General features: G+C 45.0%; 1 protein-coding gene across 1 annotated transcript in view; it reads right to left on the bottom strand.

Moving 5' to 3' along the window:
* Positions 1 to 10,860: 10,860 nt before the first annotated feature.
* RAPGEF5 (Rap guanine nucleotide exchange factor (GEF) 5) overlaps positions 10,861 to 22,001 on the bottom strand; it is a 36,113-nt gene continuing 24,972 nt past the window's right edge. Inside the window, exons 14-16 of the mRNA XM_010293061.1 lie at positions 20,003 to 20,067; positions 15,343 to 15,397; positions 10,861 to 11,966 (exon numbers count right to left, since the gene is read on the bottom strand). Of these exons, the coding sequence (XP_010291363.1) occupies positions 11,848 to 11,966; positions 15,343 to 15,397; positions 20,003 to 20,067 (239 nt within the window). The 3' untranslated portion in view covers positions 10,861 to 11,847. The remainder of the gene's footprint in view (positions 11,967 to 15,342; positions 15,398 to 20,002; positions 20,068 to 22,001) is intronic.

Genomic DNA, 22,001 nt, shown 5'->3' with positions numbered 1-22,001 from the left:
AAGCTAGGAATACGAAAGTAATGCCTCTTCTTTCAATGAAGGGGTTAATAGAAAAAATAAATTCAATAAATTAAATATTGATAAAGCCCAAACCATTAAGAGTTGGTTGCTATTTTGGCAGAGTAAGAGACCCAAGGGAATAATCTACTGCTAACGACAAGCCATTGAGAAGGATGTCAGGGGACAGACTGGAGACTTGCCTGCCTGCAGCAAGCAAGGAGGCTACCGCAGCAGAAACAGCCCCCAGAAAGAGGGGCTCCATGTCTACCAAAGGAGGCTGCTCCAAGGAGCACGAGAAATTTTCTCCAGCTTCCAAAAAGCTCCCTCCATGCCTGCGGCTGTGGACTGTGTCACCTACCTCTCTGCCCGTCACCTTCTCTACTCATAAAACAACTTCCATTTCCCAGAGTATGCTCCTTGAGCAGCCGTCAGCCAGCCGCGGGGAGTGGAACAGGGCGCGGAGGAGGAGAAGCTGTGGAAAGTTCACCAACTGGGGTGGAGACCCTGCTTGAGAAGGGGGTCTCAAACCCATCCAGAGGGAAAGATTTTCCAAGCCACGCAGGTTTCCTCAAAAGAAAGTACAAAAAGCCTCAAAGTGCGTGGAGTAAACAGCCTGCACAAGCAACACCACGGCTGCTGTGTCAAGTAGAAAATCGGGTGACTGTCTGGAGATGGGAGGGCATGCGCTGCCAGCCGGGAGGAGGCTGTGCCCTGCCACGCTCCGGCTCCTGGCTGTCTCCGCCAGGCTCTCGCCTCTTTTGCCTTCATTGACTTTTGTTCGGTGTATAATTGTTTCAGTGAGCGAGCACGGGAAAAGTGCCAATGGTCTGGAAGCGCTGGAGGACGGGTGAAAAAGCAATCTGGATGGTGTCCTAGCTCCTCGTGACCTTGGCCAAGTCTCTTTCACCTCTCTCTGGAGTTTCTTCATCCGTGAAAAAAAGGACAGCAACTCCTTTCTGCCTCCTGGTGACTTTGGTTGGCATTTTCTATTTGCCTTTAGATCCCTCTGAATGGCATTAAACGAACACGTTTTATCGGCATTTCTTTCAGCTGCTGTTCATAAGCACTCTTCTTCCCGAGCCCAGGGAAGAGCAGGTGTTAGCAGTCCCTGTTATCACCCCAGACCAATCAGTGACCATAGCTGCAATATCACAGTGACCAGTCTCTGTGGAGACCCATAACGAGCTGCACGCATTAGGCACACATTAGTGGTGGGGTAAAAAGTACAGTTACCAAGTTGCGTGTTATCTCAAATATAAGGTTTATTACGTAGAGGAGGTTCGCCTTGGGTGTGGTCATTTCCCAGGTTCGTGATTTGGCTTGGCGTGCAGGCTCAGGAGCAGCAGCATCAACACAGAGGTGGGAATGATTGATTGGGGCTCTTCCTAGTCCCACCTCACAGCCAAAGTCAGCTCATCGTGAGGGTATTTCCCAAAGTACTTCCGTATTAGTCCTTTGGAGCCTTTTGCTGAGTACGCACAATTTATCAAACAGCTGCAGCTTAAACAAGTATTTGACTCTCTTGGATGCTTCTTCACAACTATATGATACGTATGTGACAAATTCACAGTCCTTCTGCTCACCAAGTCACACCAAAATCTGATTAGTTTTGACTTTCCCAGGATCCCTGCAGCCTGCAGCTGTCCCTGACCAGCAGCAGACACGTTCAGCCGTTCTGAATTTTGCTCCTTTTAGCAGTCACTGGCTTACCAACCAGCAACTTCTAACACAACTGACTCCCAAATGCTCCCCTGTCTTATCCATTTGCAGCTTCCCTGTGACGCCAGGTGGCAGCTCCAGCTGGCTGGAGCTCATGGAGGTACCACAGATACGGGGAATTCGGGGTGGTTTGCCCAGGGTGAAGAGGACGTGACCCATGATGGCACAGGGAGAGCAGACCGGCCTCAAAACACCTTCCCCAGGTGCAGCACAGTGCCCTGCGCCTGCTCCAGGCTACACAAGCCAGGACGTGAGCGCATCCTTGCCTCACGCCCTGATGACAGCGACATTTAAGAGCTCTAAACTCAGGAGCAACCTGTTTTTCTTCCATAGTGCAGTTCATTTGCAGCACATGGTATTTGGGACCGAAGCCCAGCACTGCTACACAAAGAAGCTTAAGTTGCTCGGGTCTCCTCTTCTTCGAAGATTGGGTGAACAGAGCCACAAACTATCACCAAGGCTGCCAGGAGTGCACGTGCAACAGCACCTTCCAGAGAAAACCCGCTCCTCAGGCTCACAAAACCTCTCCTTTGATTAAGCGGTGAATTCAGCCTCACACCATTAACCCAGCAGGCAGGGGATTTGCTTGCTCTTGTCAAACGCACCCAGACAATTCCGTGATGTGTTTGGAGAAGCTGCCCCAGACCAAATGCTCACACTGCAGCCAACAGCTTTGGATGAGACGCTGACTCGGGGGGCTCCTGACAGATGAGAAGGCAGCAGTCTTTATTCCCATTAGCATCTGCCCTAAGTGAATGTGCACTCTCATCATAAAGCCTGAAAACTAAATCCATGGGGAAACGTGCACAAAAAGGCTGAACAGATAATCCCATCAGTCCACTTAAATGGGAATCTGAGTCAACAAATCTAATAAACTGGGGTCAGTGGACCACGCAGATGACAGAGGAGCCTCTCACTGCTGCATTATGTCCTGCAGTCCCTTGAGGTCTCAAGCAGATTTGATGCAATAAACTGCTGCTCCAGGCACAGGATTTCACCACTAGATGTCAATGGTATCTGAGCTTTCGAAAGGGAAGATACTGCACGGGTTAACACCTGGAAAAGTTTATTCCAGCTGGCAGCAGCTTTTGCTGCAACCAGCCATAGCCAACCAAGCCCTTTGCTGGGTCAAAATGGTGACGTGCTCTTTGCAGAGACACTCTCCATAAGAACCCTGCCTGTCTTTTAGTAACACATGGCTCCGGCAGTTTCTTGTCTGGTTTTGGGGGGGAAATTATACCTTTGCCATGTTACTATCTCTCAGTCTCCTCTGAAAACCTTAACATTTAGCCTAAGTCTTTCCTCATTTGCAGTTGTACAAAGCCAGACCAAGTTCCCTGGAGTGACTCAAATTGCTCTGAGGAATAAATCAAGTTAGCAAAAAGCAAGAAATTAAATCTGATTGGCTAAACTACATTATAATGTTCAGCAGAAACTCTTACTTAAAAGTAAAGTGAATTACCTCACTTATAATGAAATAAACCTCATCAGGTAAGCACTAAACAAGGGAGTCTAAATGCATTTTAGACACATGTTAATTTTCTTCGGATTTGCATGTTATTTTCCCCTAACAGTCCTTCGCTGTTCTGCCTCTGCTATTTCAGACTTGTTCAAATCATTGCCAGTCATGCCTTGTCATAGAAACATAGAATGGTTTGGGTTGGTAGGGACTTTAAAGATGACTTAGTTCCAACCCCCCTGCTATGGGCAGGTACACCTTCCACTAGAGCAGGTTGCTCAAAGCCCCATCCAACCTGGCCTTGAGCACTTCCAGGGATGGGGTATCTACAATTTCTCTGGGCAACCTGTTCCACTGTCTCATCACGCTCATAGCGAAGAATTTCTTCCTTATATCTAATCTAAATTTACCTTCTTTCGATTTAAAGTGATTACACCTTGTCCTATCATTACATGCCCTTGCAAAAAGTCCCTTTCCAGCTTTCTTGTAGGCCCCCCTTCAGGTACTCAAAGGCTGCTATAAGGTCTCCATGGAGCCTTCTCTTCTCCAGGCTGAACAGCCCCAACTCTCTCAGCCCACCTTCATGAGAGGACTCCAGCCTTCTGACCTTCTGTGGCGTGACTTTCAGCCTTCTGTGGCCCTTCTCTGGACTTGCTACAACAGGTCCATGTCCTTTTTATGTTGGGGGCCTCAGAGCTGAATGCAGGACTCCAGGTGGGGTCTCACAAGAGCTGAGCAGAGGCGGAGAATCACCTCCCTTAACCTGCTGGTCACACTTCTTTTGATGTGGACCAGGATATAGTTGGTTTTGTGGGCTGCAAGCGCACATTGCTGCTCTGCTAGCTCCTGCTGTCACATCGTCATCTATTTGGACTTAAAAAGTGACCTCCAACCAACAATGTGCCCTGAAGCTGGAACATGTAGTTGTAGCCCCAAGCTGAGGTCAATGCTGGCAGTTGGCATCAGCCACAACAGTTTTCATCCCTGCGAGTGCGACATGGCACCCAACACAAGCAGCGCTGCTTGGCCATCTTCTGGTGCTGCACCACAACTGGAGATGCTGGCCTTGTATGAAGCTCAGCACCAGTAGCAGATGAAGCAGCTTGCACTTATTTGCTGCTTTAAAGTGTTTCAAATTGGATTCGGCAAGTACGTTCAGTTTTGTAGTGTAGCCACGGACTCAGCCTGATAGCAGGCATTTGAGCATGCAGAGTTTTTTAAAACCCAACAGAAATCAATAGAAGGTCAACTTGACTTCACACGGTCTTTCCAAATGAAAGTCAGAGACACCCTTACGACAGCAGCTGGTCTTGTTGTAATGGAAATTTTTCCAGGCTGCTTGACATAACCTGAAGACTTCAAACTTTTGAGGGCTTTGCAGCTGAAGGACTGTCACCTGGAGCTGCTGAGCCAAATTCCTCAGCAGACACTTGTCTGTACTGCAGTCACCCCCACCAACATGCACACTTGGCTGGGGGCAAGCGCACTCAGGAATCAGGCCCACGTGGCCTCAGTAACAGCTTAATTGCTTACGAAGCAACACAAACCTTCGCCTAGCGTTACAGAGAGATCTCACAAGCATTGGTCAAAAGCCTGTATAACTTACCAGGGAGGTGCTTGATCTGGGGTTTGATCCTTACCACCCTTTGTAATTTCTAGGTCTGAATCATCCCTATTTACTTTTGCTGGTAAATTCCCCTCCAGCGAAGCATGGCTCTGTGCTTTCAAGCCATCCATCACAGCTGGCAGTACCTCTTTCAAGGGGCATTTCACCACTTAGCTTAAATGGGCAAGTTCTGCCAGTGCCACTTCTCCCTGCTAAGTAATACTCCTGTCTAACCCATTTGCGTGCGGAGGCAGCTCCACACTCAGTGGGGTCAATGGCACAACTTTTCCTTTTTTTTTTTTTTTTTGTGTGTCTGGTTGTTTTTTTTGTTGTTGTCGCAGTGCCATTTACCTCATGCCTGATTATTGCAACTTATGAAGAGGCTCTTTGCCATTGCTAACCGTTTTTTCTTTATAACCTTACTTGGAGCACTAGCAGTCGCTCTGAACCAGCTCTTCCTGCCACTGAGGACAGGAAGGGACTTGCACTGGTGACAGCAGGAGACCAACACAACAAGCTGCTCAAGTGTTAGAAGCCCTGACAACTTTCTGCTGGAAAACATGTTCCAAAGACCACGCAATCTATAAACCACCTCCTTGCACAAAGCACCATTTAAGACCCATCTATTCAAGGCAGGCTACCCCAGTGTCTATCCTTTAGTGTGGTTTAGCTCATCTGGTTCTGCTTAAAAACTTCTTAATGTCTTGCTCACGTGCTTCTCTAAGCTTACATCACTAAACCTGCATTTTCGTGATAAAAAGGGTAAAGTGAGTTTAGTTTTCCAACCAAATTTAATTCTAAACTGTGTTGAATCACTATTTCTTAGCACCCCCAGGACTGCACTGACTCCTTACTACCGAGAGGAGAGCTGAAACCTTATGGAGAGGAACTAAGAGCACCACGAAAGCCAGCCCACAAACAGTCCTACTTACACACAATCACAACACAACCCACCTCTCCCTGCACAGTAACAACTTAAATAGACAAATACCCAGGTGCAATCAAGCAGACCCATGCAGACAACACAAAGGAAGAGCTTCCCTCTCACCTGCTGGGTTTATGTGGCCTCCTGAATGGCTCTTCTCTCTCCTGATCACAAAATGAGGTTCTTCCTGGGTTTTCACTGCATGGTTTCTCTTGGATAGTTGTGTTTTTCTCAATGGGGAGGTAAGGACAAGAATTGCCTCTGGACATGGGACCTGGAAAGGGTCAGCAGCATGCTTTAGAGCAAAAGGAAGCTTTCCAAGCACTTTCAAGGTGATGCCCCTTTCCCTCCTTCCGTAGTCTGCCTGGGATAGGAGAGGGATGGACAAAACATGCTGAATCCTCACCAGCTCCCAAAATGCATGGATTTGCAAAGAGTATGGGATGATCTGTACAAAGATCCTGGTGCCTTCACAAATAAGTGGCACTACAGACCTCCTGAGGGGACAAACAGCTGCAGCTGCTTACCAGAAACACCCTTGAACAGTTCATTGCAATGGGCAAGGAAAATTAAAAGAAAGTGTGCATACTGTATCCTTGCCGTTCCTTGACCTCTGAAAGGCTCTGAGGCTCAAGCTCACTTTTGCTAGGCTTTCTGGACCCTTACAAGGGTCTTATGAAACCCACCGACCTTCTTGGCAGGGTGCCATCACACACCTCTCCAGTGTGAAACGGTGGTCGTTGTCGGTGTACAGGCAGTCAGCGCTTAGAGGCAGAGGAAGACTGACCTTCTTTGGGTTTTGGGGAGTGTGTAACTAACTCGGCTGCCACCCCCACGACAGAAGAGAGCAGGACTCCAGGGCAAATGCTCTGGGTGGCGTGAAAGCCCGCTGGGACGTGAAACACAGCAAATATTTGGGAGGTTTGTTTTTTGGGTTGAGTGTTTGTTTGTTTTTCCCCACTGAGACGAGGGAATCGCCTCTGCGTGGGGTAGGGCAGTTGTCCCCAGGCGGGTCAGTCCCGCTCCGCGCAGCGGGCCGGGCTGGCCCCAGAGCCAGCTGCCCCCGCCTGCTGCCTCTCCCCGTCGCACAGCTCCTGAGGAACAGCCCCCACTGCCCTCCCTCACCCGCTTTCAGCTTCAGTGAAAATGCAGGGAGGGCATCGAGCAGGATTGCAGGTCTTGGCCATTCAAGCTCCCTTTGGGTGACAGGAATGGAGAAGGCCTTGCCTGAACGGTACAGCAAGGCAGACGGAAGAGCCATCATCTGGGGATCAGCGGCTGAGTGCAGCAGCCTCTTCTTGTGACTCCCGTAGCCCAGCGGAGCTGCCAGGCAGCGACCCTCGGCCCCACGCCTTCCCCTTTGCAAACCATCGAACAGGCACCGTCACTCCAGCTTCCTGCCACCGTCTCCCAGCAAGGCTGACGGGCGGAAGGAGAGCCCTCCAGCGCAAAGTGAGCTGCTTGCAGGCAGCCACGTGTGGCTTGACGGGATGCAGCTGGCAACTGCAACAGGTCCGGAGGCACTGCCCAGGTCTCCTTCTGGGCCACGCTGTGGGGAGCAATGATCTCCGGTGAAGGGACAGTAACGAACAGCCGGGAGTGCGAATTCTTCAGCTTGCACAGCTGGATCTGGGGAAGGGTGTGTGCCTGTAAAGTATCTTTAAACATCGTTATAGAGCTGTGTCAACAATTCAGGCTTGTACTGTTTTAACTATTCCAGCTAAAACTCACATATGCATGTGAGTTAATATTAATTATTAATTAATTAATATTAATTAACTGCATATTAATACTGGCACAAACACTTTGTAGGTCAGGCTTAAGACTATTGAAGGTGCAGGCACTTAGAGGACTGAGTACTGCCTATTTGTAAAGCACTTTGAACATACATCACGCTGTAAGTGCCAAGTGTTATTTCTGTGTGAAACAGCCATGTTTGGCTTAGTGGTTCCCAGGGTTTGCAAGTGGAAAGGGTGAAGGACAGGACAAGCCTCAGCTGCATCACAGAGCACTCGCAGCCCACCACGGGCTCTGCCTTCCCCACTGCTGACCAGCCGAGAGGAGGGAGAGGAAACCGCGCTGGCAGGGACACCTGATGAAGCGGAAAGCGTCAGCTGCCCCCAGCAAGAGGACGAAGTGCTGATAAGCAGACTCCAGAGGATATGAAGATAGATTTACTCCTCCCTTCTCCCACAGGGACTTCTCATGGTGGCTTCCAGGACCCTCTTAAGACTGCGCCGTGATGATAATGCACAGCTGAGACCCCATTAACATCATCTCTGCTTCTGAAACTACCTGGAATACATTGGTACCAGCAAATCCCACTGACCAGAGACGAACGAGCAGCTCTGCACAGGGTCAGGGTCCTGACCCTCTAACCAGGCGCACGCTGGTCTGCATCCACCTTGCAAACACCGCGAGGGTCTGTGGAACTGAACGACTTGGGAGCATGAGCGTAAAATACTCCAGTTAGGAACAGTAACTACGTGTGACAGGCATGGAGGCACAGAGCCCAGACGTCATTAAGGTAGTTTTTATATTTTGAAAAGCAATATTAAAAAACACTGAAAAATACAAGGTAAATGTAACAGTTGCTTCTACAAGTTTTAACCTTATATTGCTTGGCCATTTTGACATATAAATTATTGCTTACTAGCTCTCATAAATACACAACACAATAATATGTACAGAGGCAGACAAGCATGAAATCTGAAAAAGAAAACATTGGCAACATTGATTCTGGTAAATCAGATTATTTCATACATACCAGGTCTCATAACGGAGGATAACTACTAGCTGTAGTCCCTGAGAAGTTAGGTAAATACCTTGATTTGGGGTTTTCTATTTTATTACTTTAAATGCAAGCCGACAGCATTATGGCACTCAGAGAGAATGGAACAGGCAGGTGTTCTTAAATCAGCTCACTGACTTCATCCCAGTATTTCTTAATAGTGTAATAAGATGACAATAAATAGGCTATGCAAATAAATATTATTCTGCTAAAATGTTTAGTATTTACACCTTTCCTTGTAATTTTACAGAAGCACGTCTTACTACTTCTGGTAACACCTTTTTCTTTTTTGCCACTGTCATGCAAATACAATTTATTCCTATCTATCTGAGACGGGGCTGGAATCAAAAAGATGTGTCATAGAAGCACCTAGATTTGATGCAACAAAATCCTACATCAAAGAGGTATAAAGTGACCCAGCTTTTTCCTTTGTTCTGTCTAATTACTCCTCCTACCTACTAAGGAAAATATGCAGAGTATTTAACCCCAGGTGTGATTGTGATAAACTCAGATTCATGGATTTTATCCTATGTAACATAATTGCGCTATTGAAGGATTTAAAAATCACACAGTATCACCAGTGCTGGACCCTGGCAGAGGTTGGGTAGTGACCCCCTCTCTTTCACAGGGTTTACTTCTGGTTCTCCTCTCAATCACCACACCTTCAAACTGCTTGCCAGTCTGCAGCCCAGCTCTGCAATGCTTCTGTTGAATGAAGACTCTGACGGGCCTTTTTTTGTAAGATATGTTAGTTTCAGATTTGGACTATTTGCCCTTCCTTTATGGTAAATTATCATATCCATATTTTCCATGTGAAATTGATGCACCCAAGTTGGCCCCTCAGGCCAGAAAGTTATATTCTAATTATACAGGCCACTATGAAAACTAGCTTGTAAAGTTTTAAACAGTAGTCTAATTAGCCACAACACAGATAACAAAGTTAATTCTGGCTATGTGCCTTCAAACGGAGTTTATGCCAGCTGCAAGGGGTAGATAACACTTGATTTAGTATAAAGTTACAGAGGTGCAGATAGCCAAGGCCCCAGCTGGCTTGAAGCCTAATGGTACAACGTTAACCAGTCCATCTACTTCAACCAGTTTGACCTGGCAGAGTTGAGGAGCCTTCAAGGTGGCTCTAGCACGCTTTCAAAGCAAAGCCTGAGCGTAGAGTCATCTTTCTACTTCTGTTTTCTTCTTTCTTTCTTTTTTTTCCCCTCCTTTCATTTCCTTGTCTTTTATTCTTCTCTGGCACCACTACTGCTATCATCATCGGTAACTACCAAAACAGAGCCAAATGCAGTGAACTGAGGAACAGGCCCACTTTCTCACCCTGAATACCTTCTCATGCTCCTTCTCCCACAGATTTCAAGAGAACTTGCGGACTAGAGTGTTACACCACGTGAGCTAAAGCATGCAGGCTGGTCTACATACAGGCTCCTAAAAATAATGCCACATTAAAAAGATTTCGCAAGGGGGAGCTCAAAAACCATCAAACCACCCAGGTAATGCGTGTAGGTGGGGATCGGGGGAGTGCTGTACGTAGCCAGAGGAAGAACTGCAGTAACACAAGCATCAAATTCTATCAAGTTTGTGTTCTTACATTGCAAAAAGGAGCCCATCGCAGCTAGTATCCTCATCCAAACAGTTTTGGTCTGTTTGCACAAAAGAGTTATTTACAATATCTGCAGTCACATCTACAGAAGAACATAGGAAATTTTTACTCCATGGCCAGCAAGAGTTTATTTTTTTTTCTTTTTACTGGGTAAAAAGAAGATTTTTTTTTTTCTTAAAAAAAAAAAATCATATAGTATTTGATAATAACAAAGTACAAGCAAATACATTTCTGAAACATTTGTTTCCTTTACAATAGATCTATACAATATTTCACAGATGGGAAAACCAAACGCATTCTACAGATTCCCCCCCAGACTACTTGTTAAAGCTGCTTTTTTTTTTTTTTTTAAATCCCTTTAAACCAGAGATAACACAATGATGAAGAGCATGCTACTTCAGTATTCCCACATCTCAGTAAAGGACCATTTTCTTGGAAGTCTTCCTCATGTGGAAAACATACAACAGAGATGGGCAAGCAATGCAACGTATCCTCGCTGCTCTGTAAAGGGACCACTACCACGTGTGCCAGACCATGTAGCACGCTGCACGTTGCCTGTGGCATTCACTGGATTATTTCAGGGCAACTTCTTAGCACTGAAAACCACAGCTATGGTGATGGTGGTGCTTAGATGTAGGTCAGCTGTAGACAAGACTTTAGAAATGCTGCCTCAGTACATGCCCAGAAGTAGTACTTTTAGCTACATGAGAATTGGCTAGGGGAGGGGTATGAGAGGGACAGAAAGGGACTCTAATGCTGAGAGCCCAGTGTGTATGCAGGTAATTACACTGGCACCCTGTAAGGTGTACCCTTTTTTCCTTTAAAAACTAGAAGCGTGGGCAAGTTAGGTGAAGTTTTACCTGCTGAAACAGTATTTCCAGGAGGTGAGTTAGGAATGTAGGTGGATCTAAGCATTGCCTCTGAATAGACACCAAGCAGGCTGTAATCCAAGCAGAAAACAAAGCTCCTGCTGTAATAATTTATAACATGTTAACTGCAGGAGCTGGTGCTTAATCTGATATAACTGAAAAGGAAGAAAATAACGTGCTTTCAGTGTACAAACAATTGTGTCCAGAAATTGCAACAAAAGTGGATTGGCTCTTACAGTGTGTTTTATAAAGCAGATTCCTAAGGGGCCATAATAGTGTGAACTGTTTACTGCTGACCTCCACATCACGACGTGCTCTTGAGTTTCATCTGGTGTGCTGCCTTTTTATATTCCCATTCCTGGTTGTCTGCACTTATCTCAAATAAGATGCTCCAGTGGACTCAGGGGAGCTGCACGGATTGCACAGTTTTTGGCAACAACATTTTGGCAGCCTTGAATTGGTGAGGTACATACAGCGGTGAAATGAGAATCAGCCCCTTGCGGCATGTTGCTTGCTGAAATGTTTGCTGCTGTGACAAAACGTTTCCTTTCATTCTAACACTGGCAGAATCTGCATTGAAAGCTACACTGGACCAAACAATATTTTCACAGAAACCAAGCTCCTGAGCTCAAAGGATGCTGCTCCGCTCCCTCCATCCCGGTGACCAGCGGGGATGGCACCAAGCTTGCCCTGCAACTCTGTGAGCAGCTCCTTTGCTGGCTCTCGCCTGATTTTCCTGCGCATGTTGTGTGAGCTACTGATAAAACTCAGTAAACTGTTCTTATATAGGGAAGCAACATGCTTGGTATAAACATTCACTTAATTCAAAGTGCTGCAGTTACAAGGTTATATGAAGCTGTGTACGCTCACGCTCGCGGCTCTATCCTGTGAGAAAGCTCAAACAGAGCTTGCTGGCTGTCGATGACATGCAGGTGATGGACGTATGGCTTCAGCTCATGATGTTCTTTTGAAGGAACTTCATTGCCTGCAAGACAGGAGAAAGGGGATGGATCATAAAGCCATGCCTTGCCTGCTCCTCTGTTCTGGGTGCTACAAAGCCCCTGGTGTGCCACCCTGCCAGGTGCTCCACAGTCACAAAAAGGGTGGCCCGCCATCCCAACGACTTGCTGTTTTAAGTGCAAGGCGTGAGATAACAGCTAGCTGCAAAAAGGGGAGAAGAAAGAAAGAAGTAGGCAGCCGGCATGCACGAGGGAGGGACAGGTTGATGGCAAGAAGCTGACTCTTCCCAAGTGGAAGGTTTACTGCTGCTGGCAGTACAGGCAGCCCATCCCCAGTACGGGTGGTTCAAGGTTTCCTTTGTGCTGCCCTGGCAGCACAACAGGACCTTCCGCAGGGGTGAGCGACCCAGCCTGCAACTTTTAAACAACCCTAACACAAGTAACACAAGACAGCAGGCCCTCAAATCATTTTCTTTGGAGCAGGTGAAAGGTGACAGTGCAGCAGACGGGCAAGAAAGCTCTTCAAAGCTGCTCTGACAGGCCCCCACGTTTTGATCGGTTACGCTTTTGATTTCTGATCTAGTAACAAGACGAGAGTCATGCTGTCATTTCATGGGGGCTTACATGGCAAGAGGAATTAGCTGCCTAACAGACAACTTGAAGGGTGGCTCGAATAGCAGATGTTCTCTGTTACAGGTTTTTACACCCGACATCGGCTTGTGGGAACGTGCTGCCTGTGAAACCCTCCAGCATGGCTGGTGGTCAGCAGGTGTGGGAAAGGGAAGGCTAAGCCCATGGCCACGAGACCCATCGAGAGGCAGAGAAAGCAATGACACACGTTTCCCACACATTGCTGACTGCTGACAAACGAGTGAAGGTTGAAGAGCTCCATTCTAGTCCCTCTCCTCAAGGAACTTTTAATAACACTACCACAAATTAAAAAAGAAAAAAACCCCTCGAAATTCCCTGACCCCATCAGCTTAACTCGCACATTCCCTCTCCTTTGTTTCATTCTCATCCTTTTCTCCACGCTCCGCAGCTACACGAGCAGCTTTCCAGGAACCGACCACCCCCCGCTTCTGAAGAGCGCCCTTTGACGTGGGTGACCGGGGTGTGGGTGACCGGGGTGCCCATGCAGCCAGGTCTGCGGGCGGCTGCCGACGGGGCTCCCGGGCAGCTCTTTTCAGGTGCTATTTCTGAGCAGCTATCTGACTTGACAAACATGGGAGAGAACAGGTTGACGTGATAAATTTCTGCCGGGATACAGAGATGACCTCTCTGTTCCGAGGGAACAGGATCCCAGCAGCTTGTACTGAACATACTGAAACACATTTGTATTTCTCATTAGTACCTGAAATTACAAAAGCTTGAATTATGTTATTTGTTCAGGCTGCTTTGCCTTGTTTTGGAAACGCTGTTATTTGTCTTCAGGAGTTTGGATATAAAAGTATTGGAAACGCTATTATTTGTCTTCAGGAGTTAGGATATAAAAGTATTATTTCCATTAAAAAGGCATTTCAGTCTTGCTTGGAACCTAACCAGTTTTTAATCCAGAAAGATTTGGCCTGCAAGCTTAATACACGATACAGTTCATAAACAATAATAATATTCTTTGCTCAGTTTTGTTTCAATTCTTTCCTTCAGTGAGATGCCTGCTCTTCTTCGGCCAGTCTGGGAATCGATGCAGTAGAAAGATTCACATTCCTGAGAGCAAAATAAGCCCACTAGAAAAGGAAACTGTCCATAGAGCCTCAATAAATATTCAGTGAATTCATTTCATGCCTAAACGAATTTAAGAAAAAAGAAAAAAAGTGCCTACAGGGATGTCTGTATAAGCTACTTCTTAAATGTCAGCTTCACAATAAATCAAGTCTGTGGTAAAATAAAGTAACGATCACGTACTTCAAAATACTAGATTATGTGATAAATCTCAGGTATTAACCTTGGATTTATGTTGTAACACTTACAAAACCACTTGGAGAAAAAAAGCAAAAAAATGAAAGATTTGCAATGAAGCTGCAAAAAAAAAAATCACATCATTAAAAGGAACTGATGCTACATTTTATAACGCCAAATAAAAGACATTCTAACTTACAGAGACATGGTTTGGTTTAATCAGTATTTCCTTCAGTATCTGGTTTAACAGAATAAAAAGAAATGGCACGTCCTTCTCCCTCTCTTCTATACTTATATCAAAATAACACACAAAGTATAATAGTAAGCAGCCTTTGTTTAAAAAGCAAGAATGTACATACACAGGGTAATTCTATAGAACAAATATTGAGCAAAATTCTTAGCAGTACCTATCATTCTCCAAGGTACATGTATTTCTACACAAAATTATTATTATTTTTCTTTTTGACAAGAGTCCATGCTGACAGCTGCTGAAAATTCAGCTGGAAAAAAGAAAATTACTTAAGCTCTTTTTCCCCAAAGCTACAGCACAATTCTGAACTTCTCTTTGGAGAAGAGGCTTCAGTGGCCTCAATAAATGACATTTTTAATGTGTTTGGCTTAAAAACTCTAACCACTTCCTAAAGTAGTGTTCCGTTTGTCTCCTTCCTGTGTTTAACCTCTCTGCAGAGAATAAGAAATGCTGAGAAGGAGAAAAACAAGCTTTGTCCTCTGTGAGCAGCAGAACAAAGCAAGCTGGGGTCTTCTGGCATGGTCCCTTAAGGTTGGATTCCCTGGTGGCTAATAAGGTGGAAACACACAAAAAAAGGGCCTTTCATGCAGCTGAGGTACTTGTAACTGTTCCCATCAGCGCAGACCCTCCAGGCAGAGCTCTGTTTGCAGGCTTCCCCTAGCAGAGGCACTCACACAACCTCCTCGTTTCTACCTTGTCAACCACTTTCATGAAACCCACAGGATCTCAGTATCTTCAATACTTCTACCACTTTCTGAAATGTCCTTAAGAACCCAAGCTAAGCAAACAATTGCTCTTGGTAAAAAGCCAAGTGAAATGCTGTGGTGATGAATACCATCTTTTAGCTGCTGGAAGCCAAGACAGCTGTGAATCCATTACCAAAACACGGACTAGAAGGAGACTGAGGTAACTCAGTTACAGCCGGGAAAGTGAGAAACCCCAGTGTACATCACAGGCATCCATTATTATGTGCAGCTGGCACAGAGGTTACACAGTATTTTGAAGAGGTAATAATTTTTGCAGGAAAATAATTTATAAAAATTTCGGAAGCTGTTTCTACAAACATTTTTGTGAAATAAAATTTCATCCAACTGTGGTTTCTGCTATGTTGACCTTACAACAATGATGCGCCTTCTTGCCAACTGGTTAAATAATTTTGCTGCTGTAGTACATCCGAGCAAGTGGGAAAAAAAGAAAAACCCAAAACCCTCAAGGCTGTAAAAAGGCAAAAGTAGCAGCAAGTTTTGGTTACTCACCGAACTGGTTATTTCTACAATGTCTCAATGATCGAACAGTATCCGCAATCATGTGCTGCAAAGACAAGATATAAAACATCAGTGCAAAAATCTGAGCTGGATTCTCTCATTAGAAAGGCCTGAAAAAAACCTTCTTGTCCTACACTGTACAGCAAAAAGCAACTGTAGTAAGGTAGAAAATGAAAACAGCAGGAGAGAGACTTTGCTCTTTGTCTTAGTGATAATATATAATGAAACAAGGTTAGTCTAGAAGGTCTTTACTGATATTACACAGATTAGATGAGAACAACTTCCTAAGAGCCCACAGAAAGTGGCAATGAAAAATAGCCAAACAATGGGTTATTTTTGTTCCTGTGACTTTTATTAAACTGAAAGCCTACAGCAGGGAAGTCCTGTGGCCTAGGTGGGTGCTTCTGCATCCAACCCCCAGCTTCAGTGCATTATTGAGGGCATTTGGTAGTCTGAAGCTTCTCCTTTGTCTCCACGTTGTCTAATTAGGCTGTAAGCCCTTTGCACCACAGACTACACCTTAGTGTATACTCGTACAAAGCCTAGCACAATCAGGCACCAGTATCAGTGAAGCAGTTTTCTGCAGTGTGATAACCAACACCAAAAAACCCGGCCCATACCCTAAATGCTGTAGAGCAAGCACTCTGACATCTCTGCAGACATGTACTGAAGACAACTATACTGTAGGCATACTATTTTAGGAAAAACTGGTGCTAAACAGAGGTATTGGATGTCCACTTAGATTAAGCAGAGGAAATAAAAGGTTTAAGTTTGGTTTCCTATTCAGGCTCAGGTCTTCAACTTATGAAAACTGGAATTGTTCACTGGAAATCAGTGGGCTGCACTCATTTTCACTAGATTTCACCCATAAAGCTCTTGAGGCATTACATATTTCTCTTTAATTGACTGCTTCTGTGGTATAAAGGTGAAATTGGCAACTCTTCACCACATCTAGTAACTAATTTAAGCAAATTGCAGTTATCAGGAATGATATAACAACTCATGCAAACAGCTGATGCTCTTCTCACATTTCCCTCAAAAATAATCAAGAGGCGGAAAGGATTAACTGTCTTGAGCAGAGTATGTTTAAGACCAGAATGACACAGAATGGCTCATCTCTCAATACCAAGAGTGGCTTACAAGGCTCCTCTACAGAAAAGCTTATCACAAGAGCGTATTTAATGGAAACGTCATATTCCTTTCATCAGTGAATCAAAATAATTTTTCTTGTTACCTGCTGTGCTTCATTTGCCATAAAATCATACAATCTCTTGTGCTGCACTGATTATAATGAAGTTCTAATGAGATGGTCCAGATTCCATGGGCTATAGTGTGAGTACTGGGAGAGCTACAACTTCCAGAAGTGCTGCCGTGACATTTCCCAGTTGAAACCCTTTGCATTTGGCTTTTCGAAGTAAGAGACCCCTTTATCACACACACTGTCATTCTTTGCTGTTTCTTGTTCGTAGTCAGTCAGTGTGGGGGTACACACCAAGACTGGCTTCTGAAGATGATGCCCTGGTGATGAAGAACCTCTTTGTGTAACACTCTCTCAAAGCAGAATCCCCAGTCTCCCTGCTGTAATAGCCTAATTAGACATTTCTGTCTCTCTGTTTGCAACTTTCTGGGATCCAACTGTAGTACACAAAACCAGCCAATTCATCTGCAGAGCAAATGCTATTTCCTGACTGTTTAAACAGGTACTGGCACACCATTAGTGTGGCGAGTAACACACATCTCTTGTGGCCTTTCAGCCTACTGGCTACCTAGGATCATTAGCACTCCTTTAACTGAGGATAGCAAAAACTCAGGCTTGGGATTTGCACAGGTATTTGAGGGGTTGAGGACCTTCAGCTGCATATATACAGTCCTTCCAGCTGAAGGCATTAGGTAAGAAGGTGTTATCTAAAATGGTAATGGCCACTGACCTGTATTAGAGTTTGCTGGAGTGTGGCTAAGACATGTCATTGCTAAGATATGGGTGATGGCTGACTGAGGAACAAAACCTGAAGCAGCCACATTTCAGTGAAGCAGCTCTGTAAATACCATAGAAATACCTTGAGATGCAACAGTATAAGACCATATTTTCATTTATTCCTTCAGATTTAGTTGAGGAAGTGGATATGGAACTAAATATTGATCAAACATTATTCTAGACTAGAGTTTAGCAAACATGGAGTTAAGTAATCACTGCAATCCCTTGAACTTTGGCTAAAACTGGGCAACAGTCCTGAATCAAAAGATAATTTCATTTTCTTCTCTTTGCAAATTCTCTTCTTTATATTTTGAATTAACTTTGTCTTCACTGCAATCATGTCATGTCAATCAAGTTCAATCACAGTAGGATTGTTATGGCCACAACGGTCTAGAATATAAAGGAAGCAGGGATTGTAGGGAGAGATAGTATCTTTTATTAAACCAACTGATATAGCTGGAAATAACAATGGTTCAGACTGAAGAGTCCTCCTTCAGGTCATGTGCTTAAAGCAGAAATGAAATATTTTAAAATACTGATCCAAATGGAGACACAAGAAACAGTCTTTGCTTTGAAATTCATGAGTAGAAATTCTATGCATTCATGACAGTGAGTAAATTCCTTCCACAAAGCAGTAATCTGCTACGGTAAAATAATTCTCCTCTTCTTTTTCTGCAACAGCAGATTTTCAGGTGAGTTTCAGTGGCTTGATCCAAACCAAGCAGCAATGCCAATCCTAATTCTTCTCAGCACAGGCCAAGAATTGCTCAGCACAGTGCAAAACATGAGGAAGACAATCTTCCTTGGTACAAAGCCCTTATAATTAGAAAAGAAACATGAGCTGATATATATGTGATCATGTGTGATGCAGCTCGGTAGTAAGTTCATCTCTGTTGACTAAATACCTTAGCATCCAAGTGAAGCTGTGTAATATGCGTACTGTCTGAGTTTCCACTACGCTCATATTTACATTTCTCCTAAGCTCCCACTTTCCTGAGCCTGCACTATTGCCTGCACTCATATGTACCCAGGGCTCCGTGAGACAGCATGTTCCTGGAGGTGTGATCTGACTACTAATTCGGAGGAAGTGTCAGTTTGAACAACGCTCACCCCACCACCATCGCCTCAGACTCTCCCCTCCCATTTAAAATGCCCATTATCCATTTGCATGGAAAAGGTGAAACCCTGGCTCACGGAAGTCAATTAGCAAAGCTCCCACTGCCTCTGGAGACACAATGGTGACAGCAAGGTGACTGAGCAAGCCCAGCATACATTAAACATATACATGATTAAACAACAAACAAACAAACTAACTAACAATGTCTGGTTAAGATTGGAAGAAGAATCAGATCCTACATATTCACTAAATAAATATATGGGCCAGTGGGGGGATTTTAGTAACAATTATTGTGCATCAAGGGCTAGTTTAATTTACATGTTAATTGGATGTACTTCCAAGAGGCAATGAAGAAGAACATGCTAATGAGTTTTATGCAAACACCTAAAGGTCAAACAGTTAATGGACTTGAGACAAGAAAACCTTTCATTAAATGCAAATCAGTGCTCTTGTAAACTCTGCAACAAGGTACAGAAATCAAATAGAAAACACAAAAAGAGGAGCTCAGGTTCGGAAGTCAAAGTCTACATCTGCTTGCAAGTTGAAAGACAATGTACATTATGATAGGATGTGAAAATAAGTTCAACATCTGGCTCATGAATAACCCGATGGTTGCAAGCTCATCCTCAAACAAGTGTAAACACATGGAGAAAATAGTTAGGAACAATTCACCAGGCAGAGCCATCTGGACTAGCAGTCCCATAGCACATCTAGAGCAATCGGGAAGACCATTTTGGTTTCTTGATCAAATACTCCAGGTCAACAAAACAAAACAAAACAAAACAAAACAAAAAAATCAAAGTTTCCCCACTCCACCACTGTTCAGATATATAAACTGTGGCTTTCAGTGCTACGAAAATGTTATTGACAAAGAAATGAAATATGCAAATGAGAGAAATCAAACCTCTATCAGTAATATCATGCCAGAGTAGATGTCATATGATGTTGAGTAGATGTAGCCAAAGATACAATGTTAGTTAGTGCCTTTCTACATAAAATAGTGGTAGTTAGTAGTATAGTAGGTAGTTAGTTAGTATAGTGGTGTTTACAGTCAGTTTAATTCATATTTCAGGCATTATTTTCTTCATCATCTAACCTAGATCAAAAATTTTACTTTCATTTAAGATCCTTGGAATTAGCATATCAGTGGCAGTGTTAAACTAGAGAAACCTTTTCTTTAGTACCTTGAGGGAAAAAAAAGAAACATAATTCAGAGAAAGCTGAAGCAGGAGAACTTAATTGAGGAGAAATGGTCCACGAGGTGTTGCAAAGGAGAGAAAACTGTGTAGACTGTGCAGCACCTATGGTGGCCATCACTCACTGGCTTAGCCATTTTGCACAGAATTGGGGGAGGAAGGAGTGAGAAGAGAGAGGAGCAGAGGAAAGGGGCAGGGGAGATAAACTGCTGGCTGTTTTATCCTGTTTACTCTTTTTTACCCCTGTTTACTTCTTCCCAATTCAGCCAGTAGAAAACCTTTTAGTCTTACAAGATAAAGAGGGGAAAGGGAAGAAGAGAGTGTGAATCTCTTTGAAAAACAGGAAGGACAAAATTAGCTTACCAGCTTTTCAAAATTAACAAGGTTATCCAGAAAAGTTTTATTTCCTTCGTGGATGAATGTTACATCTAAAAAAAAATAAAGGAAAAAGAATTATTTTTTATGTCTTTGTTATTCCAACAAAAAAGTAAAATGACTAAAAGGAAAACATCCCATTAAGGACTGACCCAATACCTTACAACAGGGGAACAAAAGCCTGGTACAATGACATGCAGAGATTATTGGACAGCAATATTAGGTACATGTTGTAACCAGAGGATTTTCAAGTGGGAGCACGGATTTCTTCTTAAACCTGGTCTGTGTTACTTGTGGGGCACATATCATACAATGTCTGGGAGCAGGTGGGGGCATCCAGAGGGATGGTCCTGCATGGCGTGCCTCCTCTCCCCACCCTGTGGCACCCAGCCGGCCACGCCGCCCGCGGCTGTGCTCGGGCTGGGGCTGGCCGGTCCCTGAGCCCAGAGCTGCACTGGGGCAGAGCCACCAGACGCTGGAGTCGGCTCTGACACCCCGTCGTCTCTTGTTGTGGGACATGGTGACTCTGAAGTCCCCTGCAGAGATGTGGGCTACAGCAGTGGCTGGCCAGAGAGATTACACGGAAGACAGCAAACTGAAGTTCAAAGCCTTAAAATAAGCATTACGGCTAGGGAAAAAAAACCCAAAACATTTTTACACAGGGTTGTTGGAGAGAATTTGCAAAGGCAACAAAAAGGTCAATGAGAGGAAAAGGAAAAGGTCTATATTTGGCTCCAGGAAGGGAACGGAACACAGTGGGATCAACTGGAGGCAGGGGAAATATCAGGCAAAACAAATGTTGCTAAGTTAAGATTATAATTAAAACAGTAACTTGAGGTCATTGTCTCCATTTTTCTAATGCATTTTAGGACACAAAGCAAGACCTATCTTGGACATGAAGTTCCAAGGACATGGCCAGACTCCTCGTGGGGACTGATGCTCTGCCTCCAATAGTGCATCCTCCGGGTCACTGAAAATACTAACAGGAGCTCCGTCACCATACTGTACCCTGCCAGCTCTCTCCTGGATGTGTGGGTACCCAGGAGCACCAGGAGGAGACAGCGCTGGTGTCATGAGATGGCACTCCCATACCAGTACTTCTTAAAAGTCACAGCAGGCACACAGCAAAGAGGCAACGTCTCTCTCTTGGCAGAGGTGCCAACCTCCAACCCACCAGCCTCATGGTGCATCTCAGCATTTCTCCTGTGCTCATCTCCAGGACCCCCTCTGATGCCCCCTCGGTGCCCCTAGTTTCGGGGGATTTTGGGACTGGGAACCTGCAGCTGACACTGGGGGGCTGCTTTGTCACTCCCCGCCACTGCTTCATCCTCCCCCAAAACAGCCAACCTGATTTATTTCCTTTTGTTTCAAAGGCTCACTCTGTGCCCGAGGGGCATTTTGTAATTGCTTAGGATGGAAATGTTAATGGTTTCATACGCTGGTGGAAACCCAGGGCTGGGACTCATTAAGCAGAGCTGTGCGTGAGGGGTGACGGGGAGCTCCCGCACCTCCGGGGCAGCTGGGCTGGGGTCTGCTTTGGGCAGGCAGGACGCCAGCCTGGCCACGCAGGACGCCAGCCGGCACTCCGGAGCAAGTGGGGCAAGCATGGGATATGCTGGGGATGCCTCCAGCACCTTTCTGCCCCTGGGCAGCATCCTAAAAATCAGGGGGAAAGGAGGGAGCGGAACCCTCTGCACCTCCTCTGCCGGGCTGCTTTGGGGCACCCAGGGAAAGAACACGGCTTCAGGACCCAGGCATTAGTCGTCTCTATATCAATGCAGTTAAAAACCATCTGCCACTTCCAATGAAAAAACTTACACTGGAAGCAGAAATTTCCACACAGGTTTTCAAGTCAATGACAGCAATGTGTATATCTCTGAGGTGGAAGGAACAGAAATTTGCTTTGCAGCCAACAACTAAGAGTGTAGATAAATTCAGTGGAGCAGAAAATTGCATCTGAGCTATGTTGTAAGGGTACATCACAGTA

Source organism: Phaethon lepturus, unplaced genomic scaffold, assembly GCF_000687285.1.
Source record: "Phaethon lepturus isolate BGI_N335 unplaced genomic scaffold, ASM68728v1 scaffold14678, whole genome shotgun sequence".
Taxonomy (NCBI): Eukaryota; Metazoa; Chordata; class Aves; order Phaethontiformes; family Phaethontidae; genus Phaethon; species Phaethon lepturus.
The sequence above is the reverse complement of the archived record's forward strand: the minus strand, read 5'-3'. Positions and strand labels throughout refer to the sequence as shown.